Consider the following 13771-nt stretch of genomic DNA (forward strand, 5'->3'; position numbering starts at 1 on the left):
GACCCCTTGCTTTATTCAGTCAGGTCTGTTGAGTTTGCCATCTTTTATCGTAATTTCTTTAATTGTTGTGAGCCACCCAGAATCATTGGGAGTCAGGCAGCACACAAGTTTAAAAAATTATTATCCCTCTCAAACCATTATGGAATCACCTGACCTTTTATAATTAGGTTCATTCAGCATATTAACCCAGGGTAATATAGCATTATTGCTATCTCCATATAACCTGCTATGCCCCAGCAAATAAGCCATATAACGGTGATGGCTTGGTTTGCAAAAAGATAATAGTTGAATTTCTATAGCCCGCTGAACCACCAAGTTCCCACTGTCTTTTAGCCTAAAGTACTGTGTGAACCAGCTTATAAGCAGCAGCAGCAGGGCAGATATGAACAGTTGCTCTTTCACTTCACTTCCCAGATCTGATTGACTTGGCCAAGGAACAATGATGGCGTATTGTCATTTAAGCACTACTAAGAAGGTCTGACTTCCAGCGGGCAAAAGGTTACACCACTACCTGCTTTTCCTCTACAACCCTTCCTGAACATTACTGAATAATCAAAATGTGGAAGTGTTTCAAGGCCAAATTAGACAACAGCGTAGCAAGAAATAAGGGACAACTGTTTCCAGGAGCCAATATACAATTTTGCCTCATGTTAAGCCTAAATGTAATGGTTTCTCTAACACAGGAATATAATCCTGTAAAACCCACTCATTTAATAGCAAAATTGAAAAATTGATTTTCCATCACTGTACAAATATAATGCTATCAGCATAGAATGTGTAATAATTAAGTATCACTTCCAGTCAGGGGCACCAATGATAAAAGATTAGAATATATTATTCATTTTCACAACAGGTGTAAAAGCAATAGGAGGCAGTTTATCTATCTAGTAGCAGTCCCTGGCATAAGCCAGTTCCTGCGATCATACTTTACAAATAAAACAAGAACAATAAGGAGGGACTTCCTGACAATGCAGGTATCACAGACTAGAATGATCTGTATGGTAAGCAAAAGTCAGTCATTATGTCAAGGCACAGTTGCAGCTCTACTGCATGGTATGAGGCTAGGGAAGGGGGAAGATCCAGTTCTCATTAACTCCAGAAGACATAAACACACACAAGAGACTCTGCAACAGCAGATCTGTTATGAAGAGACTTGCATTGATTTAAATATATTACATACATTTCTATAGTGCATATGAACAATACATTTCAGTTCAGACTGGCAAAAAGGTAAAGTATTCCCAGGTGCCAGCTTCTGCCTGGCACTTCTAGCAAAATTCAGGGAGCTGCCTCTCTAGCCAGCAACACCAGACAAAAAACGCCCTACATTCAGAAGAGTCAGGAAGCTGGCATCAACTTAGCAGAAGATCTCTCCTTGTAGGCCTGGGAAGCAGCCAAGTCAGCCAACTGGGAAGCTTATACAGAACATTTCAAATGAGAAGTTCTTGTTGCCAGAATTTTGCCACAATAGCCTATGAGAAGCAGCAATCATTGTCTCATTCCACTGTACATAGAACATCACCTTGGTATGGTAGAAATTCTAACTTCCTCTTACAGCTCTCTAACAGCCCTGTAGAGGGCATGATGAGGACATCTCCCCATGCCAGCATCCCACAGGGAATTTCCCTCCCTCCCCCCACAGATTGTCAATGCTCAAACCAGCCCAATGGAACCTTCCACTCCGTAGGCAGTGACACACCACTGCCTCTGGAATAGCCTCTCTTCTCTCCTAAATCAGCCAGCATTTCTAGAGATGAGAGACAGCTATTGCTTACTCTTGGGAATATAATAAATGGATGTGAAATGCTAACCCAAATTAATAATGCTAGGTATATTATCTCTTATTCGCTTGCTCTGAGACTACGTGGAGCATGAGTATATCTGCATGGGATGATTAATTTAAAACCAAGTTAAAATCTTAGTATCTGAGGCCCTTGCTCCTAGCCACATGAGGAATGGGAAGCACACCAGTTAATTTTTGTGCTCTCTGGTTGTCTTGCAGAATCCATCTGCCTTACTATTTATCCTAAGTGAAACTGAAGCAGTTACATTTGGCTTTGGCCCATCCTCAATAAGTTTCCTTTATATCAGATTAAATTCTGATCATAGCCACATTTCCTATGAACAGCCCCAAGGCACGCAACACTAGGAGCTCCTCCATAGGACAAGAGTAACAGCAAATCCAGTGGGGCAGGAAAACCTGCCTTCAGCAGGAATAACAAATGTGCAATAAGGAAGGAAGGAACAACAAGGCTGGCAGTGATACACAGTGAAGTGCTTCCATCCAATTTGGATAATCCCCTTACCACCAGCCTTTCCTGGTAGGAGAAATTATGAGTTGTCCGCCCAAATGGACATTAGAAGGATGTCTTGAAACAAAAAGGCATGGCATGCAGGCTCCTGCTAGGAAATGCTGTCATGCTTGGGCTGATGAGTGGACATGTCCAGCCCAGAAGAGGGGGAAGCAGAAATCAGACCAATGAACATCCCTTGTTTCCCAATGGGAAGGTGCAGAGTTGAGGCTGACTGGAGCACCTGCTTACATTCCCAACCGTCTGCAGCAGGCAACCTCAGTCTGGAGGGTTGATTGCTGGCTCTCAAATGATACCCCCTCTCAAGTTCTTCACTGAGAATAGAGGCAACTGCTACCACCAGGTAAAGAAGGGCCTGCGGCTCTGGAAGCTTTGTGTATATGATTCACTGGCAGAGCGCTGATGGGAACGAGCGGTCTCTACAATAACAGGAGGCATCTGGACCAGGTTAAGAGGGCTCTTCCCATCTTTCAGGGCTTGCATCAAGTTCAAGATCTAGGAACAGAAGAAAGAAAACTGAATACCAATCCGTTATAAACAGAAGCAAAAATTGCCCAATGCCCAACACAGGTTCCATCCCTCCAGAGGGACTAAGTAGCATACCTGACCACGCATTACTGCAATCTGCTTATGAAATTGGCCTCTGTCAAAACCTGGATCTTTCTATAAAAGAAATAGCATATCTAAATTAGGATGGATGTGGCAACCACATCCCTGCTCCTTAATTGTCCTTAGAGAAAAATGGGTACCTCCCATGATATCCAGATATTGCTCTTGTGGTTACCTTGAAGAGTTCATAAAGATCTTCTTCTAGATCCTTGACAAAATTAGGGTCTGAAATCTTTGGCAGGATGAGATCCTTGATCTCTTGAGAGAATGGCACTTTGGCCTGGGGCAGCCATGCCCAATAGAAAGGATCTTGTGAAGGAAGAACAAAGAGAAGGCAAATATTAGGCTCATAAAGCCGGAGCAGCAATAAGGGTAGCATAGCATCAAAAACATCCTTCAGGGCCTGAACATCCTGGACTTATTATAGGAATATAAGGCCATTAGCCCTTTAGCAGCATCCAAACTGAGAAAAAATACAATAAATAATGAACTAGTGTGGCTTCTCTTGCTTGGAGTACTTACATGCTCTCCAGGAGTCTGGATGCTTAAGAGGGAAAGCCAAACCATTGTCAATGGCTGCCAGTTTAATTATAGGCTCTTTTACTACAACCCATTCTGAGTCCTACAAGGAAACAAAAACGTACCAGAAAATGATGCAAGTCCCAATGACACAATGCCCATTAGTTGAAGAGATAGTGTATAATTCCAGAAGACTCATTGCCCCAGAGCCAACACAGTGGGATACTGACCATGTCAACAGAATTTAACCTACCCGTGTCTTTATATCCTCTCTGCAAAAGTGCAAAGGGAGGCCAAGCACTGCTAATCGGTATGCTTGGACTTCCTGAGTTACTGACACTACTAAGGCTCTTCCACATATTGCCCTCAACAAAACCAAGATGCCACAAAGTACTTCTGCTGCATTGCCTAAGAAGGATCCAGCAAATCCTAGATCTTTACATTATTCCATATACTTAAGGCTAACTCTTAGTGTTTCTATACAGCTCACATGACATGTCTAAGTATTTTTATCTACCATATGTAAGTCTCTATTCTACATGATCAATCTGGATCTCTGGTCTTCAAGCCAGTTCCCTAGATCTGTTCCATTCAAAACATTATATGCAAGTCCCTGAGCATCCCTTATTTTTGATACCATAGAATCAAATGGAATTGTCAGAGTTGCACTGGGCCCCACTCACCCGTACATTTGTACTGTCCAGGGGGCAGTCATACTTGATTAGCCAGTTGTCATTACCCCTGTCTGCAGAGAAATAAAAATGCACAGATGGAAAACAGAGAAGTATCTCACCACAGATAGCAAGCCTCCAATCCCAATATTATGGGAGGAAAAAAATTACTGGAATGTGGCATCACTGGAATATGAAATAGAGTAAAGGGACTATGCTTTCCAGGCAAAAGAAACCAGATCCAGTCCTTAAGACCTTCAGAAATGGCTGGGAAGGAGTCCTATCTGAGATTCTGGGGTGCTGTAACTAATAGATGCCAGCAAAACTGAGCCATATGGAACAATAGCTTAATTTGACATAAAATTAAGTGGGCACAATATAGTATATCAGAGGGTCAAGAGGCCCTTGAAGTAGCATACTAGGGAATGCATACACTGAACAAGTGTTTTCAACATAAATAACCTCAATCAGCATTCCACATCAAGAGCAAGGAAAGAGCAGAGAACCTACCAGTATTGCGTATAATGTAGTCCAGTACCACCAGTCTCTCAAACTGTAGCAACAATTGATGGTTAGTATTTTCTGGAAGAGGCTCGGCCTCAAAGCGCCGCAGCCAGTAATCTGCATCCTTGTAGCCCTCTACAAAAAGCTGGAAGGAGCCCACCTGAGAATAAGAAGAAAATACGTTAATAAGAGCAACATACAAAAGAACAGCACCCAAATGCCCCACTCTTTTATCAATATCCTGTACCTTTGGTGGAAGACCAATTCGATGAAACCTCTGCCCAACCTTTGGCACTTTTTCCAAGGCCAGACGCTTGCCCCGAGACTTCACTCTATCAATGGCGCTGTAGTTAAATGTTTCACTGGCCAAGAAGACCACCTTGTATAAATTATAAGCAGTTCACAATCAATTTCTCTCTCATCCATACTATCCATCCAGCCATCCCCATTTACAGAACAAAGTCATAATTGCATAAATCTAAGAATACCCAGGCCTGTCTATCTGGAACAAGTTCTAACCATCTGGTAGAACTTAGAATTTAGATGGCCTGAAAAACAAATAATAATAACAATGGAGAATCATGAGAAATTAGAAATCAGCATCAAGTGTACATCCTATAACAGGTATATTCATATATAGACCAGACCAAGAAACCAATGCCATATAGGCCTAAAATTACTTTTATTGGAACAGCTATAGTAACAGAATCTTGCAAGTCTGAATGTGCTTCACCCCCCACCTTACTTCATTGTTGTGTGAACAAGGTAGGGGCCTATTTGAGATGTTTACTCAAATTAGTTTCTTGGAAAGGACTCAGGCCCCACTTTTCTGATTGTTGCCTTGGTAGTGGCTCTTCCTCCCATCCTTCAAGGCCATTCCCTATACCCTCTACAATTAAAAAAAAAAAGGTAGCAGTTGTACTCCTCTACTGCAATTCCTATACTGATTTCAAATCAAATATGGGAAATTAGAATCATCGATATAAGGGCAGTACTTTTGAGGAAAACATCAGCAATCTTGCATGTTTCATGTGCCTAACAGAGTAAGATCAGGATTTTTTTCTTTTTAAAAAAGGCTTAACTACAATCATTCTCATATTACTACTAGTTACTTCCTGTCTGCAGTGTTTGAAAAAAAGCACCTGTTCTTGTCTCTAACCAAACATAATTAAGAGCTAAAAGTAATCCCTGGATTAGCAATAAGTAACCTGAAATTTAAAAGGTGGGTGGAAGGAAGAATTTTATTTTCTGAAAATGTGACATACTGGAGACCTCAAAAGCAGTAATGGGAAATCAACCTTCCAGATATTTTCAAATTACAACTTCTGTAAGCCTGAGTCGGCCTGGCCAATGGATAGGCAAGATGGGAGCTGAAGTTGAATACAATCCAAAAGCCACTGGGTTTTCTGTACCTGCCATGTAGGGAAATACAGTCCTATTCCAAGCCTCATGACCCACAGTTTAATCCCATTTGATTACCTCTCTCCTATGAATGGCTCACCTTTGTGCAAGGTACAATGTTCAGTTCCAGCTTTTGGTCAACAAGGCTTGCACCAGCTTCAGACAGATATCCCTGGTTGAGAACAAGACAATCTCTTCCAAAACAGCAGGGACAGCAAAGTTTTTGCAGCCATTTTGTCCACTTTGGGTTCAGCTGCCCATAGGGTTCTTCATTCTTCGGTTTGAATACACCAATGATTTTCTGAGAGGGACAGAAGAGTGGACATTGCTAATATAAACTGGATAAAGCTAAGGCAACACAGATAATCACCCCAGCTTGGTGAAATATCCAGCATTTGACAAGTGGAGGAAGGAGAAGGAATCAAAGACCTTCTTTAATAAAAGCTACAGGTTTACTAAAGGGTTTATGAAAATCCCTTTATATTAAAACATATACTTATCACATGAAGCCTGGTGCTCCACTACTCAAGAATTATCTACAGTTTATACATTATGTTTCCTATAGGAATTCAGAAGTGCAACTCCTCCGGAGATACACGTTTCTCAAGATAATCAGTCTCTTACGCTAAATAATTCCTAGGCAGGGAATCACTAACTGGGAGATGTACTATTAGAAAGTTTCAGTCTATATGTCTTAGCTCCATATTCTGCCTTGGTGTACAACCTGGTTCTTCTCACTGCCACTACCTATCTTCCAAGGAAATACCTTTATCTGGCATCTACTCTCTAACCTCAGCATGTGAGAAAGATAGGATTCCGACAGCCCATGTGCCTTATTGGCAAGTAAATAAGGAAAAAAAAGGAAATAAATTGTATGTTGCCACTTCTGATCCAGTAGCTTTAAGATGCGTGACTGGGGAATTTAGTCCCACTTCCCCTCTTTCTTTGTAGGAGAGACAAATCTCACAGGAGATTTTTTTAAAAAGGGGAAAAACTTTAAGTAGAATGTGGAGGTTTAATAACATGGGTGATGTTGGATGTAGTTTAAGCATGAGTAAGATCATGAGAGTAAAACACAGGCTGCTGATACTGTGACCTTGGTAAAAGGGATAGTCGTCATAGTAAAGGAGGAAAAAAAATCTGAAAAGAACCTCCAACAGAAAAATACATAGGATAATGCAAGGCTCTGAGCACATCCACAAGATAGTATTCATCTCAACTAATATAGAAGCAACTGTGATATAAAGAAGTTGCATAAAACATGGGAGGCTGTATAGAGAGAACAGTCACCAAAGTAAAGAAATTAAATGTAAACACACACAAATTTAAAATTATCTTAGGCAATACAGTATTTCTAGCTAAAGGTTTTTAAATCTAATATTTCAAAGCTAGCCCTTTTTATGGAAAGAATACATTCTTCCTAGCCTGATCCCTCAGAATTCTAGTCTAGTGCTCTGGAGTTGGAGGGTGCCTTGTTTCTCTTAGCCTTGATTTCCAACTTCTGCCTTTGTTTTAAAAGGGCAGTGCATTTTTCTTTCTAGCAGAAAGGGAGAAGTTTGGGTAATCTGACTTTGCATGTGATCCAGGGAATGCAACTGTCCTTTGGACAGAGGAAGATTACAGGTCTGAGATGTGTGAATACCAACTAAAGCTCCAACACATCTACTTTTTAGTGAACATGGGGCGACAGCCTGCCTACCTATTTACTACAAAAGAAACAGGGCTTCAAAAAAACAAAGCAATCTTTAGTCAAGGGATTTCCCATCACCTCCTGCTGCTTTAACTCTGTGAGGGGATAGACCACTAACTCCATCAGATGAACACAGATCAGAATAAAACCAGTTTAGACACCCTTCACACACACCCCAAAATTATGAAGCCTTCCAGGATACTAATATAAAAAGAAGCAGATGGCTTTGCTTGTGTGTGTTTGCCAGGGGGTGGGGGGAATGACACTTAAATAATACTTGATTTTATTTTCATAAAACACTTTTGTTTTATAACCAGCTCACTAGGTCTCATAACTATTGTCGAACCCCTGAAAAATGCACAGATAAGTTTGTTAAACCTTAGATATAGAGCATAGTCAGTGAGGCTTCAAGCCAGCAGCTCCACTTTCAGCCTTTCTATTCCCATTTTTGTAACCAAACAGTAGAAAAGTTTTGCAAATAAAATGCAGGGCAGAAAATAAAAGATAAGGTGTCTGACTTATATAGTAACAACAAGTGTTAGCACAACACATTTTGTCCATCAGATATAATCAGTGCTCTTATCAAAATGGGAGCAAAGAATTGGAAAGTGGGAGCATCACTGCTATCATAAAACCATTTTAGGGAACCTCTTTATGTAGACACGTAACTCAAACAGGTTCCCAAGGACCATATATTGAAATCTAACACTTCAGCATACGGAAGTGAAGATATTCTGAAAATTTACCAAAAACAGTTCTTTCCTTGCACTGTCTGATTTGACCTGCTTCTGAAATATAATAACTGCCTTCCCTTCTGCTTTACAAGCAGATGCATTTCTGATAAAGCTAGACTTTCCATATGGTCAATTCAGTGTTGATACTAGCTAAATCGCCTCTTCTAATCAAGTAGAAAAGCATATCCCTACACCAACCTTTCACAATCTAGCACTGACCAGATATACTGAACTACTGTACAAGCCCCACTTCCCCCAGCCAGCATGGCTACTGACGATTCTGTGGGGATTATGGTAGTCGTAGTCTAGCATATTTGAGGGCACCAGTTGGGAAGTCTGCCCTAAACCAGTTCTAATCAAAAAGCATGGTCAAGAGTCAGTATAGCATAGTAGTTAGGAGAACCAGTTTGGTGTAGTGGTTAAGCTGCTGGCCTAGAAACCAGGAGACTGAGTTCTAGGCCTCCCTTAGGCATGAAAGCCAGCTGGGGGACTTTGGGCCAGTCACGCTCTTTCAGCCAACCCACCTCACAGGGCTGTTGTTGTGGGGAAATAGGAGGCAGGAGTAGTAGATATGAGTTGAGTTATAAATATAAAAGACGAGATAAAAATATAATTATAATAATAATAGACTAGGACTAGGATTAAGGACATTCAGACATGGAAACCCATTGGGTGACTTTGGGGCAATGAATATATCAATCCAACTCAAGTCATAGAATTGTTGTTGTGGAGATAAAAGAGGAAAAGACATCCTAAGATTTGGGGGAAAGGCAGAACACACAACTAATAAATAAGTAAATACAGTAAATAATCTAGTAACATAGCTGTAGCCCCACACATGCAGCGAACATAGCCAAATCGCATAGCAAAGCAACGTAGTTTCCATTCACCCATCACTAATCTGGCAAGGCTAACTGGGAGCAGATAAACCAGACACCAGGTGTAAACTCCAAAATTAAATAGTTCCTTTATAGCGATGACCAAACAAAACTGAGAGAAATGATGCCGCTTCAATCCTTCTGCCTATTTAGGGCAGCAACACAAAAGTTGGTTTGACTCATCGCAGCAGCATCTCCCACAATTCCAACTAGAAAGGAAGTTAATTTAAACAGAATTAGACAAGAAGAGCCTGGACTCATGTCGTAAGAAATGAAAAGATTTGTAATGCTATATGATTTCATGCTATCAGAGACTCAGAATAAAGGAGCCAAATTAATTTGGTTAGATATGATGGGTCACAAGGAGAACCATCAGGCTACAAACACAGTCAGCCCTATACAAACATGGAAGAATGTGCTGCAGCTGACCGGAAACTTGCCTCCCCATTCCCCGGGTGACCAGTTGTTCCTCTTATTTCAAAGCATTATGATACAACATGTAAAACCGAACACAGACTGAAATGCCCAGTTTCCTAAAGGTACAGAGGGTAACAGTAACGCAAACAACAACAGCAGCCACCATCAAAGCCTCAAAGATGTTCTAAAGTAAAAAGGCTATATGAACTTCATCCTGAGAATAGGAGAGCAAGAGAATTTAAAAACTTCTTCCAGTTGGGAATGCACAAGCACAAACACATGCAAATCTTCTCTTTGTGTTATATTTACCCAAATCGACTTTAAACTCTGAGTGACACCAACTCCAGAGATGACCTGGGAAATTATTCTCCTGACCAAGGACTCTCATAGAAGTAAAAATAACAAAAATTATGCTCATTGTCTTCTTCAATACTTTGATAAAATGCATGTATCGTTGCTAATATACATGACACTTTATAGAGCAGTAAGATGAGATGCGCCCTGCCTATAAACAAGCTTACAACCTACAATAGCTACGAAAGGATTGATCTATCAAAGAGTTTTAATCCCTTCTCTAAAAAGCTGGGTTTCAAAAGGAAAAAAAAATAAGATTATAGTTTAATCACCATTGATGACCAATGGGAAATACCAAGAATAAGCTGTGGTGTTTTTTGAAAGCTGGTTGGGTAAACGGTAGCAGAAGTTGTCTGTAAGGCAAAGGGCAAATGGTAACCTGTTTCACTTTAAAGTTGAAAAGGGGATTAGTGAGCCATTCATAAAAGTTATTCTACAAATCAGACATGTCTGGTTCTTTCAGCTTTCTTTTCTTTATCATCCAAAGCATCTGTCAGAGATTAGTTTCAATATACAGAATGAACCCAGGTATAAGTTTTGAAGATCTGATCTACTTTGTTCAAAAGGTCAGAAAAATTAAGAAAGGATGTTAAGCAGTTGTTCTCAGGGCCAGCAGCTATTCTCCTCCAAAGGGATTTTTTGCCTCAAGACAGCCACTGCATTTGTAACAGCGCAAAACGGTTCAAAGGAGAGTACCTGGATCGTATTCCTACTTGGCTGACTAACATTCAAATTAACCACCTTCACATGTGACTTGTAAGACAGAGACAAAATCCAGCAGCAGTATTTGTAGAGCAAGACTGCATATACAGTAGCGCACTATAGCACTATTAGAAAGCTTCCACTTCAGATCCAACTTAAATACCTAAGTATAAGAAATTAATTCATCATGTCAACCAACACATGCATCAACACCAAAATATTTTTCCTTTTCCCCCCGAAGTTAATTGTTTTATTATATTATATGAATAATACATTATTGAATAAAGATGATAGCTGAGTATGGTGGTGTCTATGCAGTAGAAACTAGAAAGTGTTAACACTATGATTAGATAAACTGAACCTTTAAAGATGAGGGAAAAGGTGTATATCATTGTTAAATATAATTTCTAAAATGTTAATTACTTAAGGTTCCTGCAGCACCAAAATATCAAGGCCCAACAAAGTGTGGTAACTGAGGTACTCAGAATCAGTGGCAAACCACAGACATCCCACTAATTAAACAACGTAACAGGTCTATTTATTCAAGAGATAAAATTCAAACTTAAGCTTTTAATTGGGCAAAACTATGTTAGTCTCTGGAAACTGTTCAAAAGACATTTCCCCGGATAACTGGAAATATTACATCACCAACCATGTTTAATGTTATTGAATGTTATTTTGACTATAAATTCATTGATACCGCAGCATACTTCACAGACTTCCTGAGACAAACCATGTCATTATGCAACAATGTTATTTCACTAAACATCATTGTCTATTTATGTTCCTAAATATGGTGTTATTAATCCAATTTAACAGTAAGGTCTTCTATAATGACAGACATATGGGTCATATCAATTTTTTTAGGCATCACCATAAGCAGTTCCAGTAACTCATTCTGAAGATCCAGCTCAGAAGGAAAAAGAGTTAACAAAAGCCAATACAGAATTGAGGGGGGGCAAAGGACTAACAAAGCTATCAACTACAAACATCCCGCAACCCATGCATCCCCTCCTCCGCCCTTCAGTTATTTTAAAAATTCACCCAACCACGTCCTGTTCTTTATTCCCTTGTTCCCTGATCTGAATACTTTTCCCGAGCCCCGATCTCTCACCCCCTGTGGATCCTTGACGAAATAGCTGCCGCTAGAACCTTGGTAGATGCGCTCAGGGTAGATTCCGCGTTCGCTCGCCAGCTCTGCCAGCCGCACCACCTCGGCGAATTCTGGGTCATCGGGAAACTCATTCCGGTGCTCCCGTTCCCCGCGGCTCGCGGCGATCCCTACTCCGACCCCCACTTGAGCCTGAGTCTGGGTCGCCCCGGCTATTGCTACAGTCCCTCGCGCTCCACGTTCCGCACCACCACCCCGATCCAACAGCGGCTGGCGCTCCCGGTCGCGGCCACCTGCGGGGGATCCCGGTGGGGAGGGACAGGGACACGGTCCGGCGGGAGTACTAGGGGCAGCGGGGCAGGGCGGGGAGCGTACGGCACCCCCAGGCAGCCCATAACCCGGGGCCGGACCGCGCTCTGGAGATACCAGCGGGCTCGTTTCATCCATAGGCCGAGCCGGTCCGAGGCGCTGATCTAACCCGGGTGGACGCTTGCACGCATAAACCACGGCCCCGCGGTCTCAGACTCAACGCTGCTCAGTTCGGATCACCTGACACCGGCCCGCGGCCACTGCCGTTTCCGCCAGAGTAGCATCAGCGAATCACAGTGCGGTCACGCCCCCTGTTTAGAGGATGCCCGGAAGCCACGCCCGTTAGAGAGCCCATCGTCCATTTGCAGAGCTTGTCCTGCCCAGTGCCTTCTACAGACACGCCCCTTTATTATGTAGAGTTCCGCCTCTCCCTGCCTAGCTAAGTCATGCCTTCTGAATGGAGAATAAATATAGACCCGTTCCTTGCTTTTCAATCCGTGCTTTTTTTTTCACTAGGCCCCTATCGCCACAATCGTCACCGCCTCCGTTTCTTGAGCAGAGCCCCGCCCGCATTCTATATTACATTCTACCGTACTGTATATCGCCTCCTCATTATGCTGCTGAAGACGTGTCAAGGCATCTATCGCTCCGTTGCAAAGTCATGGCTACATATCCTGCGCTGATTGATCGCAGTGACCAATTCTCAGTACGCTACGCACAATCCTTTTCTCTATGTCGATGTACAATAATACATCACGTACGTATCACACTTGCTTTGGCATGCTATACGATCTTACTGAAAATCCTTTCAAAAGAAAAACATTTCATATCCTACTGCCTGCGCTGCCGAAAGTCTCTTGTCATTACAATTGTCCTGGACGGACTATATCGATCTTGTTGCGGGAAAAGAAAAAAGGAAACCAGCAACTTATCTCATGGCCCTTAAACGCCAACATACTGTAGCAGTCAGAACTTCAGTAGGCGAGCAAAAACTCGGTTCAAACCAAATTCAAATTCACCCCTTAGACAACGCAACGATCCGTCTCTAAAGACTCCCTTTTCTTAGGAACTGGCTGGCTGCACCCTCTGTACATTCATGGTCTCGTTCGTTCCCAAGAATTTTCTACCCACCCCCGTTCACTTTCATTATCGGAGCCAAGAACAACACTCTTGACTGAACGATGGAATCACTGGGCAGCTTTCCTGATTTGTCCTCCTCCTATCCTGTTAGAGCTATACTCATCTGCTCTAGTTATCTGCTGCCCCCGTCGTTTCAGTCAATCTAATGTTGCGAAATGGAGAGAGTTGGCATTTCTGACTACTCTCAAATAAAAATGTTGGAGAATAACCGCAACTGCTGCACCCCGAACTCCCTCTCAACCCGTTCCGGCGTGCGCGCGCACTTTGAAATCCCTGCCCTCCTCGCCGCCGCCGCCACGCCGCGTTGCAAATACTTTCCTTCCTCTAAGTGGCAGTTCCTACCTAAAAAAGGAAAGACTGTTTTGCTTAAGCTATAAAAACTTGAAAAAATTAACCCCCTTCCCACTTAGTGCGCTACTC

At 42.0% G+C, this 13771-nt stretch overlaps 1 protein-coding gene across 1 annotated transcript; it reads right to left on the reverse strand.

Moving 5' to 3' along the window:
• Positions 1-808: 808 nt before the first annotated feature.
• Positions 809-12476, reverse strand: PI4K2A (phosphatidylinositol 4-kinase type 2 alpha). Its single transcript, XM_063307008.1, has 9 exons — positions 11906-12476; positions 6117-6317; positions 4863-4994; positions 4622-4775; positions 4124-4185; positions 3444-3543; positions 3097-3230; positions 2916-2975; positions 809-2807 (listed from the first exon to the last, which is right to left on the reverse strand). Exons 1-9 carry the CDS (start codon positions 12347-12349, stop codon positions 2646-2648), a joined length of 1449 nt encoding a protein of 482 aa, XP_063163078.1. The 5' UTR covers positions 12350-12476; the 3' UTR covers positions 809-2645.
• Positions 12477-13771: the final 1295 nt, after the last annotated feature.

This window comes from Candoia aspera, chromosome 6 (assembly GCF_035149785.1).
Source record: "Candoia aspera isolate rCanAsp1 chromosome 6, rCanAsp1.hap2, whole genome shotgun sequence".
Classification (NCBI taxonomy): domain Eukaryota; kingdom Metazoa; phylum Chordata; class Lepidosauria; order Squamata; family Boidae; genus Candoia; species Candoia aspera.